Source organism: Salvelinus sp. IW2-2015, linkage group LG18 (assembly GCF_002910315.2).
Source record: "Salvelinus sp. IW2-2015 linkage group LG18, ASM291031v2, whole genome shotgun sequence".
Classification (NCBI taxonomy): Eukaryota; Metazoa; Chordata; class Actinopteri; order Salmoniformes; family Salmonidae; genus Salvelinus; species Salvelinus sp. IW2-2015.
In genome coordinates, this window is record NC_036858.1 from 54,014,655 (window position 1) to 54,037,387 (window position 22,733).

At 41.6% G+C, this 22,733-nt stretch overlaps 1 protein-coding gene across 1 annotated transcript in view; it reads left to right on the forward strand.

Annotated features, from left to right (window-relative positions):
• LOC111977959 (CUB and sushi domain-containing protein 1-like) overlaps nt 1-22,733 on the forward strand; it is a 638,095-nt gene that overhangs the window by 467,928 nt on the left and 147,434 nt on the right. The window contains exons 11-20 of the mRNA XM_070448606.1: nt 2,154-2,257; nt 2,565-2,677; nt 8,612-8,794; nt 9,419-9,745; nt 11,943-12,137; nt 16,645-16,783; nt 16,956-17,143; nt 18,615-18,803; nt 21,193-21,309; nt 21,537-21,752. Of these exons, the coding sequence (XP_070304707.1) occupies nt 2,154-2,257; nt 2,565-2,677; nt 8,612-8,794; nt 9,419-9,745; nt 11,943-12,137; nt 16,645-16,783; nt 16,956-17,143; nt 18,615-18,803; nt 21,193-21,309; nt 21,537-21,752 (1,771 nt within the window). The remainder of the gene's footprint in view (nt 1-2,153; nt 2,258-2,564; nt 2,678-8,611; nt 8,795-9,418; nt 9,746-11,942; nt 12,138-16,644; nt 16,784-16,955; nt 17,144-18,614; nt 18,804-21,192; nt 21,310-21,536; nt 21,753-22,733) is intronic.

Consider the following 22,733-nt stretch of genomic DNA (forward strand, 5'->3'; position numbering starts at 1 on the left):
ATACAATATAGCAAGTAAAACACTGGAATGGTAGATTTGCAGTAGAAGAATGTGCAAAGTAGAAATAGAAATAATGGGGTGCAAAGGAGCAAAATAAATAAATAAATACAGTAGGGGAAGAGGTAGTTGTTTGGGATAAATTATAGATGGGCTATGTACAGGTGCAGTAATCTGTGAGCTGCTCTGACAGCTGGTGCTTAAAGCTAGTCAGGGAGATAAGTGTTTCCAGTTTCAGAGATTTTTGTAGTTCGTTCCAGTCATTGGCAGCAGAGAACTGGAAGGAGAGGCGGCCAAAGGAGGAATTGGCTTTGGGGGTGACCAGAGAGATATACCTGCTGGAGCGCGTGCTACAGGTGGGTGCTGCTATGGTGACCAGCGAGCTGAGATAAGGGGGGACTTTACCTGGCAGGGTCTTGTAGATGACCTGGAGCCAGTGGGTTTGGCGACGAGTATGAAGCGAGGGCCAGCCAACGAGCGTACAGGTCGCAGTGGTCTGTAGTATATGGGGGATGCTTGTCATTGGCAAGGACTAGGGAGATTTTAGGGGGGGTGGATACAGATATAAGCACAGGCAAAATCCTAGAGAGAAACCTGGTTCAGTCTGCTTTCCAACAGACACTGGKAGAAGAATTCACCTTTCAGCAGGAGATTTAACCTAAAACACAAGACCAAATCTACACTGGAGTTGGTTACCAAGATGACATTGAATGTTCCTGAGTGGCCTAGTTAAGGTTTTGACTTAAACCGTCTTGAAAATCTATGGCAWGACTTGAAAATGGCTGTCTAGCAATGATCAACAATCAACTTGACAGAGCTTGAAGAATATTTTAAAGAATAATGGGCATATTGTACAATYCAGGTGAGCAAAGCTCTTAGATACTTAGCCAAAATGACACACAGCTGTAATCGGCGCTAAAGGTGATTCTACAAAGTATTGACTCAGGTGTGTGAATGTAAATTACATATTTCGGTAAAACTTTTTAAAAATACATTTGCAAACATTTCTTGAAATACGTTGTCATTATGGGATAGTGTGTGTAGATGGGTAAGAAAAAAATATTTAATCAATTTTRAATTCAGGCTGTAAAACAACAAAATGAGGATTAAGTCAAGGGGTATGACTACTTTCTGAAGGCACTGTACATGRCATGGTGAGTTATCAGAGGCTCCTGAATAGTAAACTGGCTTTCAGTGAACTTGTACTCAAGGGTTTAGGYTCTCACATTGATCATTCACTTTTGGCCCTTTGGCTTGCTAATACACATTTCAGTGAGGATTGCCCAACCTACACAGGTAATATATTTGTGCTTCAAGTTTCAGAATAAAAAAATATGGATGGGAATAATGGTTATTTAATTGCCCAAATGAGAGAATTTTAGGATGGTGATAATGGGTTTGTCCTAATTAAGCTTTATTTCTTCCCTTCAAGCAATCTCCGCTGAAATCCAATTTTCTTTTAATTGCCTTTCATCCTGTACAGGCATCAAATGTGGAGGCATCTTTTTTTCTCAAGGCTTTGTTTGTGCCCAGGCATTGCAAATACTTGAACTGCTCTTTTGCATTTCATCATGTTATTGCTACCCCAAAATAATTTGTAAATGTATTTCATGGTTTCATTATTTCAGCTTCCCTGGTAGCAGTGGCAGGGTTGCTTTTTACACATACTATGCAATGATAATCAGTCATCACAGCACTCCCAAAAGACGTGTTTGAAATGATAGAGCTTCAACAGCTGAAATGTTGCTGTCTTTTGAAGCTCTCATATGACTAAGCTATGTTTTGCCATGATGCATATCATAGAGTACCATGATGTTTTTATACATTACATGCTAAAAGACTCATTATTATTGTATGGGATCTATGGTTATAATTCAATCATAGTGCATTACACTTTTGATGCAAAACCACACGTATTTTAAATATTTGTTTAAATCCCAACCACAGTTGACACAGATATGGATTGTTTACTTTTTGCATGATTTGAAAGTCAATTTGTTATGATTGAATTCCGACCCAAGGCTTTTAATTTATAAATTTTCTAGGAAAATAAAGCAAACGAAGCATTGTATAAATAGTACAATTGCAAAATTGTTTATGGCCATGCTATCGTGGCTGTCCTTGAACCAATGGAACATTTATCCTTTTTTGAGCAGGTTATTAAGCTTGCCTTTGAGGAGTTTGATCTTGAGAGAGGATATGACACGCTAACAGTGGGGGACGGAGGGAAAATTGGCGATGCCAGGAGAGTGCTCTATGTGTGAGTACTCTGCAGATGCTCTGAATTTATCATTTAATATCTCAAACTATCCCTCCAGCATTCTCTGTGGGATTTTTTAAGTTGCACAGAACTACTACTGCATGCTCTAGTCTACACAGATGAAATAGGACATTATATTGTGCATTTATTCAGATAATACATTGAACATAATTGTCATATAATTAATACACATTTAACCCTTACTTGAAAATACTGGTCAAAGCTTTTGGAGCATAAAAACAATAAATTGAGCTTCTGATGTGAGTTAGAGACAATGAATCATTGAGTTCCATGTGATGTGTTTCAGGCTGACAGGGTCCAGTGTTCCTGACCTGATAGTCAGTATGAGCAACCAGATGTGGCTACATCTCCAGTCTGATGACACCATCGGGTCCCAAGGGTTCAAGGCCCTATATGAAGGTATGCTTCCCATTCTCTTTGAGAACATATACAAATGTCTGCCAAAAAAATGGATTGGGTCTGGATTTAAACCCTGTACATTTCTGATTTCATGTTGAGGTCATGCTTATTTGAGTCTCATAGTTGGTGCCACTTTTCCGCATACATMAAATCTGATATGTAAGATATGTGTTGGTCTGCCCAGCATGTCCTTTTGACTARGCAACTATATGTGCATTTATTTACACCCTGTAGAATGTTCACTGTATGCCTAGCCAAGTCATCAATTCTATAGATTCAGCAAAAGATTAAAGCAAATGGGTCAGCATATGTGCTCGACACAGACACTGATATGTTAGAGTTATCCAAATGAAATGCACTGGCTGGTTTTGGATAGGCTACCAAATAACATCAAAGCAAAGTTCTATGAAAATATATAAGCATCTGTTTCAATAAACACTAATGTGCAGAATTTGCTTCCACCAGCATAAACGGTAATTCATTTCCAGTATCAGATGGTCGGTCTAATTCCTTCCAACTGATGAATAGCAATGAACTTGCACTAATAAGTCATGTGTTGACTGGGCACAGTGTGCCACTCTGGCAAAGTCAAACCCACATTAAAGTAGTGTCATGCTGTGAGAGTAGAAGAGATTTGGGTTGCTGATACATACTGTGGGGACACGGTTTGCTTTAGAAGATGCTTTCCATTCAACTCACCTGCTAGGTGGAAGTACAGTTTACTTAGGCCCCTATTCAATAAAATATTTTGTGTGGAAACATTGTACAGAAAGTCTGTTGTCACCACCATCAACTTTCCATTTAGACATTTATGACATGGCCAAAAGTTTGAGAATGACACAAATATAAAAAAATTCAAAGTCTGCTACCTCAGTTTTGTGATGATTGGGCAATTGTCATATACTCAGAATGTTATGAAGAGTGATCAGATGAATTGCAATTAATTGCAAAGTCCGTCTTTGCCATGCAAATGAACCGAATCCCCTAAAAACATTTCCACTGCATGTCAGCCCTGCCACAAAAGGACCAGCTGATATCATGTCAGTGATTCTCTCGTTAACTCAGGTGTGAGTGTTGACGAGGACAAGGCTGGCGATTACTCTGTCATGCTGATTGAGTCGAATAACAGAATGGAAGCTTCAAAAGGAGGGTGGTGCTTTGTTCCCTTCCCTCTTGTCAACCATGGTTATCCTGCAAGAAACACGTGCCGTCATATTGCTTTGCACATAAAGGCTTCACAGGCAAGATATTGCTGCCAGTAAGATTGCACCTAAACTCAACCATTTTATCGGATTCCATCAGAAGAACTTCAAGGAGAGCGGTTCGAGATTGTGGTGAAGAAGGCTCAGGGCACCCAAGAAGTCAGCAAGCGCCAGACCGTCTCTTAAAGTTTATTCAGCTGCGGGATCGGGGCACACCAGTACCAGAGCTTGCTCAGAATAGCAGCAGGCAGGTGTGAGTGCATTCTGCACGCACCGTGAGGCGAAGACTTTTGGGAGTGGCCTGGTGTCAAGAAGGGCAGCAAAGGAAGCCACTTCTATCCAGGAAAAACACAGGGACAGACTGATATTCTGCAAAAGGTACAGGGATTGGACTGCTGAGGGACTGGGTAAAGTCCTTTTCTCTGAATCCCCTTTCCGATTGTTTGGGGCATCCGGAAAAAGCTTGTCCGGAGAAACAAGGTAGCGCTACCATCAGTCCTGTGTCATCCAACACAGTAAGCATCCTGAGACCATTCATGTGTGGGGTTGCTTCTCATCCAAGGAGTGGCTCACTCACAATTTTCAGAAGAACACAGCCATGAATAAAGAATGTACCAACACATCCTCCGGAGAGAACTTCTCGCAACCATTCCAGGAAACAGTTTGGTGACGAACAATGCCCTTCCAGCATGATGGAGCACCTTGCCATAAGGCAAAAAGTGATTAACTAAGTGGCTCGGGGAACAAAAACATCAATATTTTGGGTCCATGGCCAGGAAACTCCCCAGACCTTAATCCCATTGAGGAACGTGTGGTCAATTCCTTCAGATCGGTGGTGGACAACAAAAACCCACATATTCTGACAAACTCCAAGCATTGATTATGCAAGAATGGGCTGCCATCAGTCAGGATGTGGCCCAGAAGTTAATTGACAGCATGCCAGGGCAGATTGCAGAGGTCTTGATGAAGAAGGATCAACACTGCAAATATTGACTCTTTGCATCAACTTCATGTAATTGTCAATAAAAGCCTTTGACACTTATGAAATGCTTGTAATTATACTTCAGTATTCCATAGTAGCATCTGACAAAAATATCTAAAGACACTGAAGCAGCAAACTTTGTGAAATKAATATTTGTGTCATTCTCAAAACYTTTGGCCACGACTTTACAATTACCCCTTCATACACAAGTCTCAACCCTGACTTTATATGGCCACACTGACAGTTTGCACAATTGACAGCTCAACAAAATGCATAACCCTGCACAATGACACCACCTCAATGTCACACTAATGCCTACTGTCCAGGTACCATGTTTGACAGATAAAACACTGAATATAAGTGGCGGGACTTATTCTTAGGGGGCCCCGTACAGTAGGTGTCCATGTCTACTGTATATATAATCTGGGGGAGTATTCAGTCAGCCTTGTTCACCTGTAGTATGCATCATATAATTACATCTGTGTGAGAAATGCTGGCAACACCAAGTGATACCTACATTTGAACTATTTGAAACATTCACAACCCATAAGTAATTGCTTGTGTAAATGATGAAGCAACATGTATCAGTCAGAGGGAGAGAATCATGGTATCCCGATAAGATATACTAATAAAAAATATATGTTCTAAAGACTGTCTATAGATACATATAAATCATTAAATWGCCACATATAATGTTGAACGTTAAGGATTAAGTATTAGAATAATTGCATAATACCATCAAACTAAGCATTTTTAGGCAGAGGCTCCTAGTAAATACTGTAGTTTACCCGTAACTTGTACTTGATTTCCTTCTTTAATTCCTTCCTGTAGCAMATTCTATGTGCATATTTCTTATTTATTCTGTGACATGATTCTGATTTTCTGTCATACAACAGGGTAAGGTAGGCTCATTGTGAGAAAATGTATTTTGAGGGATGTCTCACAAGGCRGCTGTTTAAGAGGGAGCAAAATTGTGTTTTTGTTGTCATGAATTTCCAGATACATTACAATGCGAGAACAGAGCCAAGTAAACCCGTTGCTATGGAAAATGGAAACAATGAGCTTCATTCACTGAGCTTTATTCGGTGGAACTGCAGTCTCTTTTATTTCTATATATTATACAGTTAAACAGTGGGGAGTAGACAAGTATTTGATTACTAAACTGGCCGATTTTGCAGTTTTTCCTACTTACAAAGCATATAGAGGTTGTGTAATTTTTTATCATAGGTACACTTCAACTGTGAGAGACGGAATCTAAAACAAAATACCAGAAAATCACATCTTGTATGAATTTTATAGTAATTATTAGATTTTATTGGCATGACATAAGTATTTGATACATAGAAACAGCAGAATTATATATTGGTAGGCAGAAACTTTGTTTGCAATTAAGAGATATACGTTTCCTGTAGTTTTGACGTAGGTTTGCCCACTGCAGCAGGGATTTTGGCCCACTCCTCCCTACGATCTTGCTCAGATCTTCAGGTTTGGGAGCGTCGCTGGCAATAACGGAACTTTCGCTCCCTCACAAGATTTTCTATTGGGTTCAGGTACTGGAGAGCTGGCTAGGCATCAGGACTTGAGATGCTTTCTTACGGTAGCACTCTTAGTTGGCATGGTGTGTGTGCTTGCTGTTGCGTTGTCATGCTGGAAGACCCCCAGCCAAACTGGTACAATCCATTGCTCCAATGCTCTTCTGAGGGAAGGAGGTTGTTTGGCGCAGAATCTCGCGATACAATGGCCCAATGCCTCCCCTCAATACGGTGGCAAGTCGTCTCTGTCCCGCTTTGCATGAAAAGCAAATCCCAAAAAATGATGTTTCCACCTCCATGCTTCAAACGGTTGGGATGGTGTTTCTTGGGGTTGTACTCATATTCTTCTTCTTCTCCAAACATGGGTGTGGAGTTAGACCAAAAAGCTTCTATTTTTGTCTCATCAGACACATGACCTTCTGCCATTCTTGCCTTTGGATCATCAGATGGTACATTTGGCAAACTTCAGACAGGCTGGACTATGGCACTGGCTTGAGCAGGGGGACTTGCGTGCAGCTGCAGGATTTTAATCGCATGACGGCGTAGTGTGGTTACTAATGGTTTTTTTCTTTGAGACTGTGGTCCCAGCTTTCTCTTCAAGTCATTGACGGGTCTGCCGTGTAGTTCTGGGCTGATCCTCACTTCCTCATGGATCATTGAGATGCCTCAGAGGTGAAATCTTGCATGGAGCCCAGACAAGGTGATCTTGACCGGTCATCTTGACTTCTTCATTTTCCTAATAATTGTGCCACAGTTCTTTCTTCTCACACCAGCTGCTTGCCGATTGTCTGTAGCCAAAGACCGCTTGTGAGGCTCTCAATTTTAATCACCTGGATGTCTTACAAGCTTCTGGTCTTGGCCATTGTGGAGAGGTTGGAATCTGTTTGTGATTGAGTGTGTGGTACAGGTGTCTTTTTATACAGGTAAGAGTTCAAAAGGTGCAGTTAATACAGGTAATGAGTGTAGAACAGGAGGGCTTCTTAAAGAAAACAACGGTCTGTGAGAGCCGGAATTCTTACTGGTTGGTAGGTGATTTCAAATATTATGTATGCAATAAAAATGCTAAATTAATTAACTTAAAACTCATACATGTTGATTTTCTGGATTTTTGTTTTAGGATTCGTTCTCACAAGTTGAAGTGTACCTAATGAAAAATTCACAGACTCTACATTGCTTTGTAAGTAGGAAAACCTGCAAAATCGGCAGTTTGTATCAAATACTTGTTCTCACCTGTATATATTTTTTTTTTACATGCAGTATATATCCCAGAAAACAGTGACACAGAGAGAGCATAAAATAAAATACCAAAATTTCTCTGTTATTTGTGGACATTGATATGATGCTTTGAGTTGTTTATGACATCTCTGAAATATTTGCATTAACTCTGAAACAGACCACTGTGTACCTCAATGGCACATATTTTGATGTTATCACCTGCTTACCATTTCTTCATTGTTTGTAATTTCACCCACAATATGCATGTAAATGGTAGACATGTCCTAGACAGCTGATTTGACTCCTAGCTCATCATAATTTAGGTTATTGGACAATAAATTCAGCGATGGACAGCCACTTGAGGCATTTTTACATATTAGTGTTTAAGAGCATGGTAAATCCTTAGTAAGACAGTTTACATCTCAATCACGGTTGYGATCGGGCTGATATGCCCTTAACCTAAATGTGGAGCCTACGCATAGATCCCTCAACTAATTGCTCTTGGCAGCTCCAAAGGTATTTAACCGGCACTTAACATCTCACAAAGGTTGTTGAATGTGCTGCTGGAATTAAACTCATCCCCTGTAGATTATTGCTCAGCTGGGCCAGTGGAGCGATAGCTACTGAGCTGACATGCTGGTTGTTAACACAAAAAATGAACTCTTCCAGAACATCATTCATTTGTCACTGTCATTTTACTCYTGCTAGAAAATGCTGCCTCCACCTGAACTTGTAGAGGAAATAGACAACAGTTGGCATGCCAGTATATTGGTCTCGCTGTCTTGTTCTCTATTGGATTATATTGAWGGTTCTAAAATGATTATTCTTGTGTAAGGAATGTTGTGTTAGAGGAAAGCTGTCATGTTATGTTTTCAGGATCTGAAGATTGCTCAGTGGATATCAGTTTTAGGACATTCAACCCTAAGAGCAACTAACCAGATGTACTTAGGAATTGAAACCATTGAATGAACTTGAACATGGTAACACTTGCATATTTTTACAGAAATCGACAAAGGAGGATGTGGGGATCCTGGCATTCCGGCCTACGGCAGAAGATCGGGGGAGCAGTTTTTACATGGCGACATGCTGACGTTCGAGTGTCAGGCGGCCTTTGAGTTGGTCGGCGAGAGAACAATATCTTGCCAGCAAAACAACCAGTGGTCTGGAAACAAACCCAGCTGCGTGTGTAAGATGACATTTCAAAATGTATGACTTTAATTAACAGCACTCTTATTTAGATTGATCCATCTGATACACCTACATACTCCCAACAGTCYGAAGGAATGTGGTATGACTATACCCCCTGACACATGTAAAGCTGTCATCATTGCTTGGTCAACACTCCCCRCTGTCCATTCTGGAGCTATACCATTCAAAGATCATTACTCCTGTCATTTAGACATTGCTCACTGAGCTTATTATTTACAGTTTCTATACAGAGGTCTTAAGAGTTMTTTTTTATTTAAAGTAAGAGCTGCTGTTGGAGATAAGCCTGTATTGTTAGTTAGTAGAGTTCAATATTTTCAGTTCACCCTCCCTCTGGCACGAAGGCTGACACCAGGGTTAAGCAGCTATACAGCCAAGGGCAGGCAGCTCTTGGTTGATAGCCTCTCTACTGTCATGACACTGGGTTATAKTATTCCACCTGGTGCAGTGAATAGAATGAAGAATTCAAAGGAAAGCATGTATCCCACCTATTTCAAACAAAATGTCTTCAGTGATGTCTTATAAAAGAGCTAATTTATCTCACTGTGTGCTGCATCAAAGCATGATGGCAGATCTGTGTGTGTGCCCCTATCTATTTTTGCAGTTTCCTGCTTCTTCAATTTCACCACCCCATCAGGAATAATCCTCTCCCCCAACTACCCTGAGGAGTATGGGAACAACATGAACTGTGTGTGGCTCATTATCGCAGAGCCAGGGAGCAGGATTCATCTAATTTTCAGCGACTTTGAGGTAGAGCCMCAGTTTGACTACCTCATTGTGAAAGACGATGGGATGTCGGAGCCCACCACGTTTGGCACATTCTCCGGGAAGGACGTACCATCTCAGATAGCCAGCAATGGACACATCATGCGCCTGGAGTTCCAGACTGACCACTCCAACACTGGGAAAGGATTTAACATCACTTATACAAGTAAATGGCCCTTCCTTCTAAAGATATTTGCGGTTTAGCTATATTTTGATGATCCATGGCCTTCACAATGTCTTCTGTTATGCAATTCAGAACTGCTTGTAGCACAAATACTGAGTCAAGGGGTCTCCATAGTATCTCTTCATATGTGTTCAATCAAATGCTAAGTCAAGTATACTCTTACAAGGGAAGTTACGATWCAGAATTATTTACAAAGAAAATATATTTTTTAAATTCTGTCTTCAATTAGAGGATCCCTGTCTGAGAATGGAGACTCATTAGCTGGAAGTGGGTGGGACCGTTCTATTTAAGAATTTGTATGGCCATACTATACATTTYCCTGTGTAGACAAATCTATCTTTTCCCTGTAATTAAAACCAGCCACATCCCATCTTAATTATTATTAGTTATATCATATGTGATTAACTGGTCAAGATATTGGTCAAGAAGTAATGCATCCCTTTTCCTACTTACTTACCCATGATTTCAATGAAATRATTTCACACCGATGACATTATGACAAATTTAATTCAAATTTCTCCCYTTCTCAATACTACACCATTTAAAGGGGCCTTGGGAATGTTTGTAATTTTAATAATTTACAATCCTAACATTTTAATGCATATTTTAATGCAAATGTGTATACCAGTTGGCCTCCAACATTTTGTATCTGTAAACACGAGATAAGAAAAACAATAATACTGCAAGGYAATTCCGAACCTTGAAGGTAAACATGATCTATTTACCCTTTTTTGCTGATAATTTAGAGACATTATCATGAAACAGGAAACAGCAATGGTAGAGGTGTGTTCATGTCCTTTGCCTCRAAATAGACACACTCTGTAGCAGAAAAATATTGAACTGATCCAGCTGTACCCAGTGTTAATGGAATTATGCTTGTGCCACACTGAGCTGAAATTAGGTTTGAGTATTGCTGTCCCCAGTTCCTGTTTGCTATCTCTAGGACACATTCTCTTCTTGAACTCTCGGCCGGGGAGACTATGCAGAGACATGTCTCTCCTCCGCAGCTTCTGGATTTATTTGGTGGGAGAGTAACAGAGGCAGGCTGCAGTGGTCGGAAAGGTTAATGGAATGGAGGAGGATGTTGTTACCGTTGTTATCTCGATTATGCATCTGCATCCAGGGGCATCATGCACCCCAAAAATCTGAGGGGTCACAAAGCATGTGAGGATGACTGGGGGGTGGTCCGGAGGGGGGCTATTCATTTTTCAAACACCTGAAACAGCATTTTCCTACAATCTAGAGCCAGAATCATTATGCTTAATTATATGTAAAAATAAATATATATATATTTTTCTGCAAATCTAAGCATACCTCTTGAGCTGTCTGTATTCTCCTGACTGGTGGTTCTTTTTTTAAAGAAACTAAAAATGCTTCTCTGCAWCTCTGCTAAAATCTGGGTAAAATATAGAAAAGAATGTGAGTCTTATTCAGTACATTAAGTTATTGCTTTCTTATTTAAAGTCTACCAACCTTGCCAGCAGGCATGCCAGCTAAGATAGTTAGACAAGCTAGCTACTCTAACTTGATTGATAGCCTGAAATGGCTTCTTGGTAGCTTGTTATGACATTGGGAGATTGGGAACCTATCTGGGCTAGCTAAAGCCAACTTTAGGCTAGTAGTATTACCAACAAAAAAAKCTAGCATAATTTACAAAWAATCTGATGGGGCACATGCCCCTGTGCCTCCTSTGGGCATGAAACCTCTGCCTGCACCCGCTGGACTCTCCTGTCACGATTGGCTAAGACAGGGAGTTGTTTTTGGCGGGAGGTGTCAGCCATGTGATGGGGATGGCGGGGGAGCCTGTGGTGTGGCAACTCAATAGCTCGAAAGAACTGGTGTCACCGTGTTAGGAGGAGAGGGACATGTCTTCCAATCTGGCATGGGAAGTGACTATCAGCGAGCAGAAGTGTATTGACAATGAGGCAGGGAAATGGACGTGTTGCCTTCATGGCATCAGTCTTTGCCACTGTGCTGTGTTCATGTTGTTGCCTCATTAGCATCTATTCTCAATTCCTAAATAATTAACCAGGTTCTCATTGTGTTCTCTGGGATAAGACACACAAGTTAAATGTGGCACCGAATCCAGTTTGATATCTTCTTATTGATTAAAAACAATAGTACAGAAAACACTGAAATCACTGAAAAACACTGAAACCAKTTTTTTTTCCCTCTCTAGCGTTTGGTCAGAATGAATGCCACGACCCCGGCATCCCTGTCAATGGCCAGCGGAATGGGGAACACTTCTTGTTGGGGAGCTCCGTGCTCTTCACATGTGATGAAGGCTTCATCAAAACCCATGGGTCTGAGTCCATAACCTGCATCATTCAGGATGGAAAYGTAGTGTGGAATGCAGCAGTTCCTCGGTGTGAAGGTACTGTGTAATGTTGCACAATAATCCATATAATCCTATAAGTATCCAGCGGAATCTGCCAATATCATCCTGACTCCCTTGGGTTGGAGTGGGTGGGCACTGGGCATATCATTGTTGTCATTTGGTGAAACATTGTAGAGCCACTAAAAGTATGCTACAATTCTACAAGTAGTAAAGTATACCCGGTCTACAGTCGTGGCCAAAAGTTTTGAGAATGACACAAATATTAATTTTCACAAAGTCTGCTGCCTCAGTTTGTATGATGGCTATTTGCATATAATCCAGAATGTTATGAAGAGTGATCAGATGAATTGCAATTAATTGCAAAGTCCCTCTTTGCCATGCAAATTAACTGAATCCCCAAAAAACATTTCCACTGCATTTCAGCTCTGCCACAAAAGGACCAGCTGACATCATGTCGGTGATTCTCTCGTTAACTCAGGTGTGAGTGTTGACGAGGACAAGGCTGGAGATTACTCTGTCATGCTGATTGAGTTCGAATAACAGACTGGAAGCTTCAAAAGGAGGGTGGTGCTTGGAATCATTGTTCTTCCTCTGTCAGCCATGGTTACCTGCAAGGAAACACGTGCCGTCATCATTGTTTGCACAAAAAGGGCTTCACGGCAAGAATATTGCTGCCAGTAAGATTGCACCTAATCAACAAAATCAAATCAAATCAAAAACAATATTCACATACACATGGTTACAGATGTTAATGCGAGTGTAGCGAAATGCTTGTGCTTCTAGTTCGACAATGCAGTAATACCAACGAGTAATCTAACCTAACAATTTCACAAGCTACCTTTATACACACAAGTGTAAAGGGATGAAGAATATGTACATAAAGATATATGAATGAGTGATGGTACAGAACGGCATAGGCAAGATGCAGTAGATGGTATGGAGTACAGTATATACATATGAGATGAGTAATGTAGGGTATGTAAACATATTAAGTGGCATTGTTTAAGTGGCTAGTGATACATGTATTACATAAAGATGGCAGGATGCAGTAGGTGGTATAGAGTACAGTATATACATATGAGATGCGTAATGTAGGTTATGTAAACATTATATTAAGTGGCATTGTTTAAAGTGGCTAGTGCTAAATTACATGTATGGCAGCAGCCACTCAATGTTAGTGGTGGCTGTTTAACAGTCTGATGGCCTTGAGATAGAAGCTGTTTTTCAGTCTCTCGGTCCTTGCTTTGATGCACCTGTACTGACCTCGCTTTTGGATGCTAGCGGGGTGAACAGGCTGAGTCGGGGGATTGTTGTCCTTGATGATCTTTATGGCCTTCCTGTGACATCGGGTGGTGTAGGTGTCCTGGAGGGCAGGTAGTTTGCCCCCGGTGATGCGTTTGCAGACTCACTACCCTCTGGAGAGCCTTACGGTTGTGGGCGGAGCAGTTGCCGTACCAGGCGGTGATACAGCCCGACAGGATTCTCTCGATTGTGCATCTGTAAAAGTTTGTGAGTGCTTTTGGTGACAAGCCGAATTTCTTCAGCCTCCTGAGGTTGAAGAGGCGCTGCTGCGCTTCTTCACCACGCTGTCTTGTGGGTGGAAAATTTCAGTGGTCCGTGATGTGTACGCCGAGGAAATTAAACGTTCTACCTCTCTCCACTACTGTCAATCTATGTGGATAGGGGGTGCTCCCTCTGCTGTTTCCTGAAGTCACCGATCATCTCCTTTGTTTTGTTTGATGTTGAGTGTGAGGTATTTTTCTGACACTACACTCCGAGGCCCCCTCACTCTCCCTGTAGGCCGTCTCGTCGTTGTTGGTAATCAAGCCTACCACTGTAGTGTCGTCTGCAAACCTGATGATTGAGTTGGGAGAGTGCATGGCCATGCAGTCGTGGGTGAACAGGGAGTACAGGAGAGGGCTCAGAACGCACCCTTGTGGGGCCCCAGTGTTGAGGATCAGCGGGGTGGAGATGTTGTTACCTACCCTCACCACCTGGGGGCGGCCCGTCAGGAAGTCCAGTACCAGTTGCACAGGGCGGGGTCGAGACCCAGGGTCTCGAGCTTGATGACGAGTTTGGAGGGTACTATGGTGTTAAATGCTGAGCTGTAGTTGATGAACAGCATTCTCACATAGGTATTCCTCTTGTCCAGATGGGTTAGGGCAGTGTGCAGTGTGGTTGCAATGGCGTCATCTGTGACCTATTGGGGCGGTAAGCAAATTGGAGTGGGTCTAGGGTGTTAGGTAGGGTGGAGGTGATATGGTCTTGACTAGTCTCTCAAAGCACTTCATGATGACGGAAGTGAGTGCTACGGGGCGGTAGTCATTTAGCTCAGTTACCTTAGCTTTCTTGGGAACAGGAACAGTGGCCCTCTTGAAGCATGTGGGACAGCAGACTGGGATAAGGATTGATTGAATATGTCCGTAAACACACCAGCCAGCTGGTCTGTGCATGCTCTGAGGACGCGGCTGCTGGATAGCCGTCTGGGCCTGCAGCCTTGCGAGGGTTAACACGTTTAAATGTTTTACTCACGTCGGCTGCAGTGAAGGAGAGTCCGCAGGTTTTGGTAGCGGGCCGTGTCAGTGGCACGTCCTCAAAGCGAGCAAAGAAGTTGTTTAGTCTGTCTGGGAGCAAGACATCCTGGTCCGCGACGGGGCTGGTTTTCTTTTTGTAATCCGTGATTGACTGTAGACCCTGCCAAATACCTCTTGTGTCTGAGCCGTTGAATTGTGACTCTACATTATCTCTATACTGACGCTTAGCTTGTTTGATTGCCTTGCGGAGGGAATAGCTACACTGTTTGTATTCGGTCATGTTTCCGGTCACCTTGCCCTGGTTAAAAGCAGTGGTTCGTGCTTTCAGTTTTGCGCGAATGCTGCCATCAWTCCACGGTTTCTGGTTGGGGAATGTTTTAATAGTTGCTGTGGGTACGACATCGCCAATGCACTTGCTAATGAACTCGCTCACCGAATCAGCGTATTCGTCAATGTTGTTGTTTGACGCAATGCGGAACATATCCCAATCCACGTGATCGACGCAATCTTGAAGCGTGGCATCAGATTGGTTGGACCAGCGTTGAACAGACCTGAGAGCGGGAGCTTCCTGTTTTAGTTTATGTCTATAGGCTGGAAGCAACAAAATGGAGGGCCTTATATGCGCCGCGGAAGTTAGAATAACAATGATCCAGGGTTTTACCAGCCCTGGTAGCACAATCGATATGCTGATACAATTTAGGGAGTCTTGTTTTCAGATTAGCCTTAAAATCCCCAGCTACAATGAATGCAGCGGTTTCCAGTTTACATAGAGTCAAATAAAGTTAATTCAGGGCCATCGATGTGTCTGCTTGGGGAGGAATATATGCGGCTGTGATTATAATCTACGAGAATTCTCTTGGTAGATAATGCGGTCGACATTTGATTGTGAGGAATTCTAAATCAGGTGAACAGAATGACTTGAGTTCCTGTATGTTGTTATGATCACACCACGTCTCGTTAATCATAAGGCATACCCCCCCTGCCCCTCTTCTTACCAGAAAGATGTTTGTTTCTGTCGGCGCGATGAGTGAAGAAACCAGCTGGCTGTACCGACTCCGATAGCGTGTCTCGAGTGAGCCATGTTTCCGTGAAGTAAAGAACGTTACAGTCTCTGATGTGTCTCTGGAATGCTACCCTTGCTCTGATTTCATCAACCTTGTTGTCAAGAGACTGGCCATTGGCCAGTAGTAGGCTCGGGAGCGGTGCGCGATGTGCCCGTCTCCGGAGCCTGACCAGAAGACCGCTTCGTCTGCCCCTTTTACGGCGTCGTCGTATTGGCGTATTGGTTCGCTGGCTGGGATCCGATCCATTGTCCCGGGTGGTGGGCAAAACACAGGATCGGCTTCGGGAAAGTCGTATTCCTGGTCGTAATGATGGTGAGTTGACGTTGCTCTTATATCCAGTAGTTCCTCCCGACTCTATGAAATAAAACCTAAGATTACCTCGGAAACCAATGTAATAAATAACACGTAAAAAAAACAAAATACTGCATAGTTTCCTAGGAACGCGAAGCGAGGCGGCCATCTCTGTCGGCGCCGTAAGTAAATCATCAAGGAGACGGATCATCAAGAACTTCAAGGAGAGCGGTTCAATTGTTGTGAAGAAGGCTTCAGGGCGCCCAAGAAAGTCCAGCAAGCGCCAAGACCGTCTCTTAAAGTTGATTCAGCTGCGGGATCGGGGCACCACCGGTACAGAGCTTGCTCAGGAATGGCAGCAGGCAGGTGTGAGTGCACGCACCGTGAGGCGAAGACTTTTGGAGGATGGCCTGGTGTCAAGAAGGGCAGCAAAAAAGCCACTTCTCTCCAGGAAAAACATCAGGGACAGACTGATGTTCTGCAAAAGGTATCTAAAGACACTGAAGCAGCAAACCTTGTGGAAATTAATATTTGTGTCATTCTCAAAACTTTTGGCCACGACTGTATACTGTTACATTTTGCACACTGTTGCATATAGACTTGTAAGCTCTCTATGTCAGAACCTTGCCACTAAGATTATACTTTCCCCTCTAGCACCTTGTGGGGGACATTTAACAGCTCCAACCGGAGTTCTGCTGTCCCCTGGCTGGCCGGGATACTACAAAGATTCTTTGAACTGTGAATGGGTTATTGAAGCCAGCAAAGATCACGCCATCAAGATATCCTTTGACAGGTTTTCCTATTTTGTTTAGAATTGATCTTGTCCTTGATGCAGCTATTTCAATTTCACACAATAATTCCGTTTGAGATAATCTGCCATGATTGGCTACATAAAATTGCCTGGATGGAATAGTAGCTTCTAATTTACTTCCATTTCCCCTTCTTTTTTGTCTGTTTTCATGTAGATTTCAGACCGAGGTTAATTATGACACACTGGAGATTCGGGATGGCCCCTCCAACTCCTCTCCTTTAATCGGAGAGTATCATGGCACTCAGGCGCCCTATTTTCTCATTAGCACCAGTAATTACATGTACCTGCTATTCACCACGGACAACAGTCGCTCCAGCGTGGGCTTCCAGATCCGCTACGACAGTGAGTTCTRCGGTTTTCAATTTGAAATGTATCCACAGGGCTACCTTTGAAAGCTGAGGACGTTGTGTTTGCAATCCACAAAATGTTTAATGGCTACAACTGGTGGTGCAATATCGCTTTCATGTGTGTGCTGCTGATGTCAATATTGACTCAGCTCGTGTGGTGGGTGTTGTGATCACAAGAAGTGTAAATCTAATTTCACAGCTCTTACACCATTTCAATATTACTGAAGTGGTGTAGGAGCTGTGAAATTAGATTGACACTTATTTTTGATAGCTTGTCATCATTAGTGTTGTTGCCTGAACAGGACTGTGATTTAAATGCCAAATAATTGGTGATTACGAAGGCCAACCTCATGAGATTTAGCTCATGAGATATAACGTTATTACATCACCAATGATAGCACTAGGCTGTCATTTGCAATAAGATGATTTAGTAATCTATCAACAATTCAATAGTGTTGTAAAATAGCTAGCCAAATTCTTCCTCCAAATACTATGATACAGTGCATTCGAAAAGTATTCAGACCCCTTGACTCTCCACATTTTGTTACATTACAACCTTATTCTAAAATGGATTAAACTGTTTTCCCCCTCATCAATCTACACACAATATGTAAAAACAACAAAGCAAAAAACAGGTTTTTAGATTTTTTTTGCAAATGTATAAACATCTGAAACATCTGAAACATCTGTACATCTGAAATAATAAATGTACATAAGTATTCAGAACCTTTACTCAGTACTTTGTTAAAGCACCTTTGGGAGCGATTACTGCCTTGAGTCTTCTTGGGTATGACGCTGCAAGCTTTGCACACCTGTATTTGGGTAGTTTCTCCCATTCATTTCTGCAGATCCYCTCAAGCTCTGTCAGGTTGGATGGGGAGCTTGAGAGGATTTGCAGAAAAGAATGGGAGAAAATATCGAAAAACCTGTTTTCGCTTTGTCATTATGGGGTATTGTGTGTAGAATGATTAGGACATTTTTTTATTAAATCCATTTTAGAATAAGGCTGTAACGTAACAAAATGTTGAAAAAGTCAAGGGGTTTGAATACTTTCWGAATTTATTCAAGCTTCCATACTATATACTCACAAAAAATGTATGCCATAAATGTTTCCTATATTAACCTAACCACAATTACTATAGCACAATACTGGCTGTCATTTTAAGTAAGCAGGGATGAGACATGACTACCAAATCCAGACAGATGGCTGAAAATTGTTAATGACATCTATTGTGCTTTATAAACATTTCATGTGTGCTATTTGGAAAAACTCATTAATAAAATTCACATTTGATTATTATTACAATATGTTCTATGAGAACAACCCTCCATCAAGGGATGAAATGGAGAGAGAACTCCTTGTGGCTCCCTCTCATGATTTATACAGTAAAGAGCAATTATGACACCATTCTCTATTACATTTAGGGCCTGAAATTGGAATTAAATAGTTATTTCTATCCCTAAAGGTATTATGATGGAAACAGATTCCTGCTTAGATCCTGGGATCCCGGTCAATGGAAAGCGGCATGGGAACAATTTCGCCATTGGCTCCAGGGTGACATTCAGCTGTGATCAAGGCTACACGCTGAGCGATGAGGAACCCATCGTGTGTGAGAGGAACCATCAGTGGAATCACGCACTGCCCAGCTGTGATGGTAGTGTACCCCATCTAGCCTCGTCCAACCCTTCCTTCCTCTCCTTTTTCCTGTTCGTGTCAGGTGCACTTACAGTACGTGCGTGGCAGCACCCAGCTATCACCACTTCTCCTCTCCTCACACTCCCCATCACATTCACAGAAAGAGATGTGGGAGACACAACTCCCTGCTAATGAATCTCTCTCTTATCTGGGGGAAAGGGTAAGCCTCTTTGACTCCCCTCGGGGGCTGAGTTCATTAATTCTTGATGAGAGGAGAGGTGACTGGAATATACACACTAAGATAACTTTGGATGTCGGACAACAGAGAGTCAGAGAGGCAGTAGACAGGGTGGAGGTTCTGCAGAAAGACATTATTCTAACTGTTTATCTCATTTGTTTCTCACTACTTGGGATGAAAATAAACCTGTACAGCATATTTTTCCAGTAAGTCAAGCGTTTGACCGTCAGGTTTTGTACACCCAATATCATCCTCCAGACAACTAGCTTATCAGTTGTATTTTCTATTCCAGCCAAGTCTGATACAGAATGTGTTCTCTTCTGAACTTGACCTTCATGATCGACAGTGGTGGCATTTCCACATCCCATTCAGATATATGAAATGTTTTCTTCCGTTGTATCTGCCTATTTGTCCCTCTTACTTACTCTATCATTTCACAAGGCTGTAGGCATATGCAATAGACAGGTCCTGTTCTAGACAAAGCTGCTATCTGGTTTTTAAATTGGATTTATCACCCATTCATTTCAGGAAGAGATAGAATGTTTTATATTAGAAGGAGGATTATGGCACAATACTTTTTGGAAATTGTGAAAAATAATGAACAATCACAGAGCATAACATTGATCATCCATCATTGTGTTTTTCTTGTAGTATAATTCTTTGAACCCTCATTCTTAGAAGTGCAGCAGAAATGCACTCTTCATATCCCRTAGAAATGGTTCACTAGTCCTGCATCCTGAGCACCTGTCTCCTCCTGCCCACTGCTGTGTTTATGGTGCAAGCAGGACTTAAGCTCTTAAGAGCGGGGCCATCTTTATGATCCATTTCATTGTGGCAAAGACGATACTGTAGATATGGATTGTTTACGCCCACAATTTGTCTTATCCATGTCTTATCATAAACATACAGTGCTGCTTTTGTGGCCCGCTTTGTGATATCTATACCAGAAGTAATTTGTAATGATTTCCAAGGATCCCTCACTTTGGGGGAAGGTACACCTTGTTTTTCACAACAAAAATATCTTCCCCTCTTCTTTCAAACGGGACAACTCAGACCTCAGTAAATATGTAGACGCATGCTGGGATACCATGCAATTATGATATTTTTATTTGTCTCACACTCAAAAGAACTATCCTCGCTGATTAACTTTCAGTGGTAGCCTTGGGCGTGTATGATAACACGCGCGACATGAGCCCCATTTAATCACCAGCATCTCCATAGCCTACGGAATCGGGTATAATTGCAAGTGCCAACTCCATGCATTTGTTCATGGGAACCTGTGCTATCTTGGGAACGCCGGCTTCCTTTTTCAGCTATTTTCAAACCATTTAACAGATCCTCACACCAAATATAAACACTGAGTGACTTCATCCTCATAGGCTAGAGGTTCTGGACCTCTGTTTGTCTATTCACATATACATTCATGTTATAGATTCCATGCTTCAAAAACATGGTAAGTACAATTAAAGTGTAAAATTTACATTGAAACCAAAGTAGATTAGCATATTCCTTTAACTTGTTCTTCCTTTTTTATTTATCTTGTAATTAAGGCAGTGATAAGTTGTTGTTTCRACGACTCTGCCTGACTTTCTCCACTGACAGAGTCTATCCTGTCAGAATTCTGCCTCGGTTATTAAGTTCGCCTTTGATCTTCCCAGACAGACTCACTATCAGTGTACAGTATCCCATGTCTTCATCTTACTCAGCTTTAGTTGGGTAAACTGAGGCTTTTAATCTAGAAACATGTGTCTACGTCTGTGTTTCACATTAGGTTTGTCTCTACAAATAACATGGAGGAGTGACTAAAAGTTTGTTTAGAACATTTACAAAGTGCAAAAGAGATTATCTTACACCCAGGGATATTGTTTGCAGGCTCTGACCTAAATTCTGGTTTCAAACCCACCTGGACTTTTTAATTTAGCAATTTCTTTGAGCAATTTTCTGCGCTATTGGCATACTAATCAAAATTCTAATTCTAATACGAGCTCATAATCGTTTGCATCTTTATTTATTTAAATGCTGTTATAATTTATTTTTCTAAAACCACTGATTGTTATGCAAGAAATGGCATTMATTTATCACTGATAATGTTCAGTTCTCAATGTATGGGAGTCTAGAAAACAATGCCTCATACACTCATTCACAACGTGTTTCATTTTGTTTCCCTTAGCGTTGTGTGGTGGTTATATCTTTGGTAAAAAAGGAACCATTCTCTCCCCTGGATTTCCTGATTTCTACCCAAACTCATTGAACTGCACATGGACGATAGAGGTGTCTCATGGCAAAGGTAAGACTCATGAATAGCTCTCTACAGTAAGAACCAACCAATAATTTGTTGCAGCATTAAGTAAGTAAAAGCGGCTGTGACTAGGCCTACATCACCCCATTTGAATGATGTATCTCTATATTCTCATCAACATTAAGCCCCAGCCCTCCCTTAGGGCTGGTGTGACGTAGAGACAGGGATTTTGATGTGTGACTTAGGGAGGCCTAATCTTATCTGAATCTCTCCAGGAGTGCAGCTGCTCTTCCACACGTTCCACCTGGAGGACTCCCATGATTACCTSCTCATCACAGAGGACGGCAGCTTCATGGAACCCGTGGCCAGGCTCACTGGCTCCATCCTGCCCCCCTCCATCAAGGCCGGCCTGTTTGGAAACTTTAGCGCCCAGCTCCGCTTCGTCTCAGATTTCTCCATGTCCTATGAAGGTTTCAACATGWCCTTCTCAGGTGGGTTGTCATGCATTGTGTATAATGTATCATTTTAAGAGTCCGTTTCATGTGGATTCAAATATCTGATGTGACTGCAGTGATTAGAACATTGTTATTGATTATAAATGCAATTGTAAATGGCATTGTGTTAGGATAGAGGATCCAGTGTGAGGCAGTAACAGTTAAGACGTCAGTAGATCAAATGCGGTATTTATTTATAGTGCAGGTGATGGAGAAGACTGTATCCAGAGTTGTATCTACAAAAATGTACACATTTTAAACATGACCAAAATCATTAAAGGCCCAGTGCAATCMAAATTATGTTTTTTCCTGTGTTTCATATGTGTACAACAGCTGATGAAACTAACACTGAAAAAGTGCGGGAAAAAATATGATCACTGTTATTTCTGACAGTTGCTGGTTGAAAATGCAATTTATACAGGACATTCTAATCCGCGGGTTTTGCATGGGTGGAGTTTTAGCTTTCCTGGTGAATAGACCAATAACCAAAATATTTCCAAACCTCTGCCAATAACAGTTAGTTTTCAGKTTACATATTCCTCCCATTAGGCTCCTCCGCTGTGGTGGATTGATCAACTCTGTGGTCAATGCATCCCTTTGGTGCCTTTTCCCTCCCCACTCAGACCACTCTGAGACAGTCCTAGCAAATGTCTTGAGAAATTTTATTTGTGTATATTTTGACAATTTTAATGGAAAACAATCACAGTAATTTACTTAATTATTACCCATAAATGATCTGATATTGAGATAAAAACATTACATTGGGCCTTTAACTTGGTTGCAAAATAATAAACTTACTCGGCCAATAATATAATAACTTAACTCGAATACAAGGCAAAAACTGACAAACTGCCCTGAATGAGGATTAGGGAATCCTAAATAACCWCTTGGCATAAACCATTTAAACCTCTAAATAGCACACTTTAAAGTTATTACAATTGCCCAATTAACATTCTTATGGTCAACACTTAACACGTT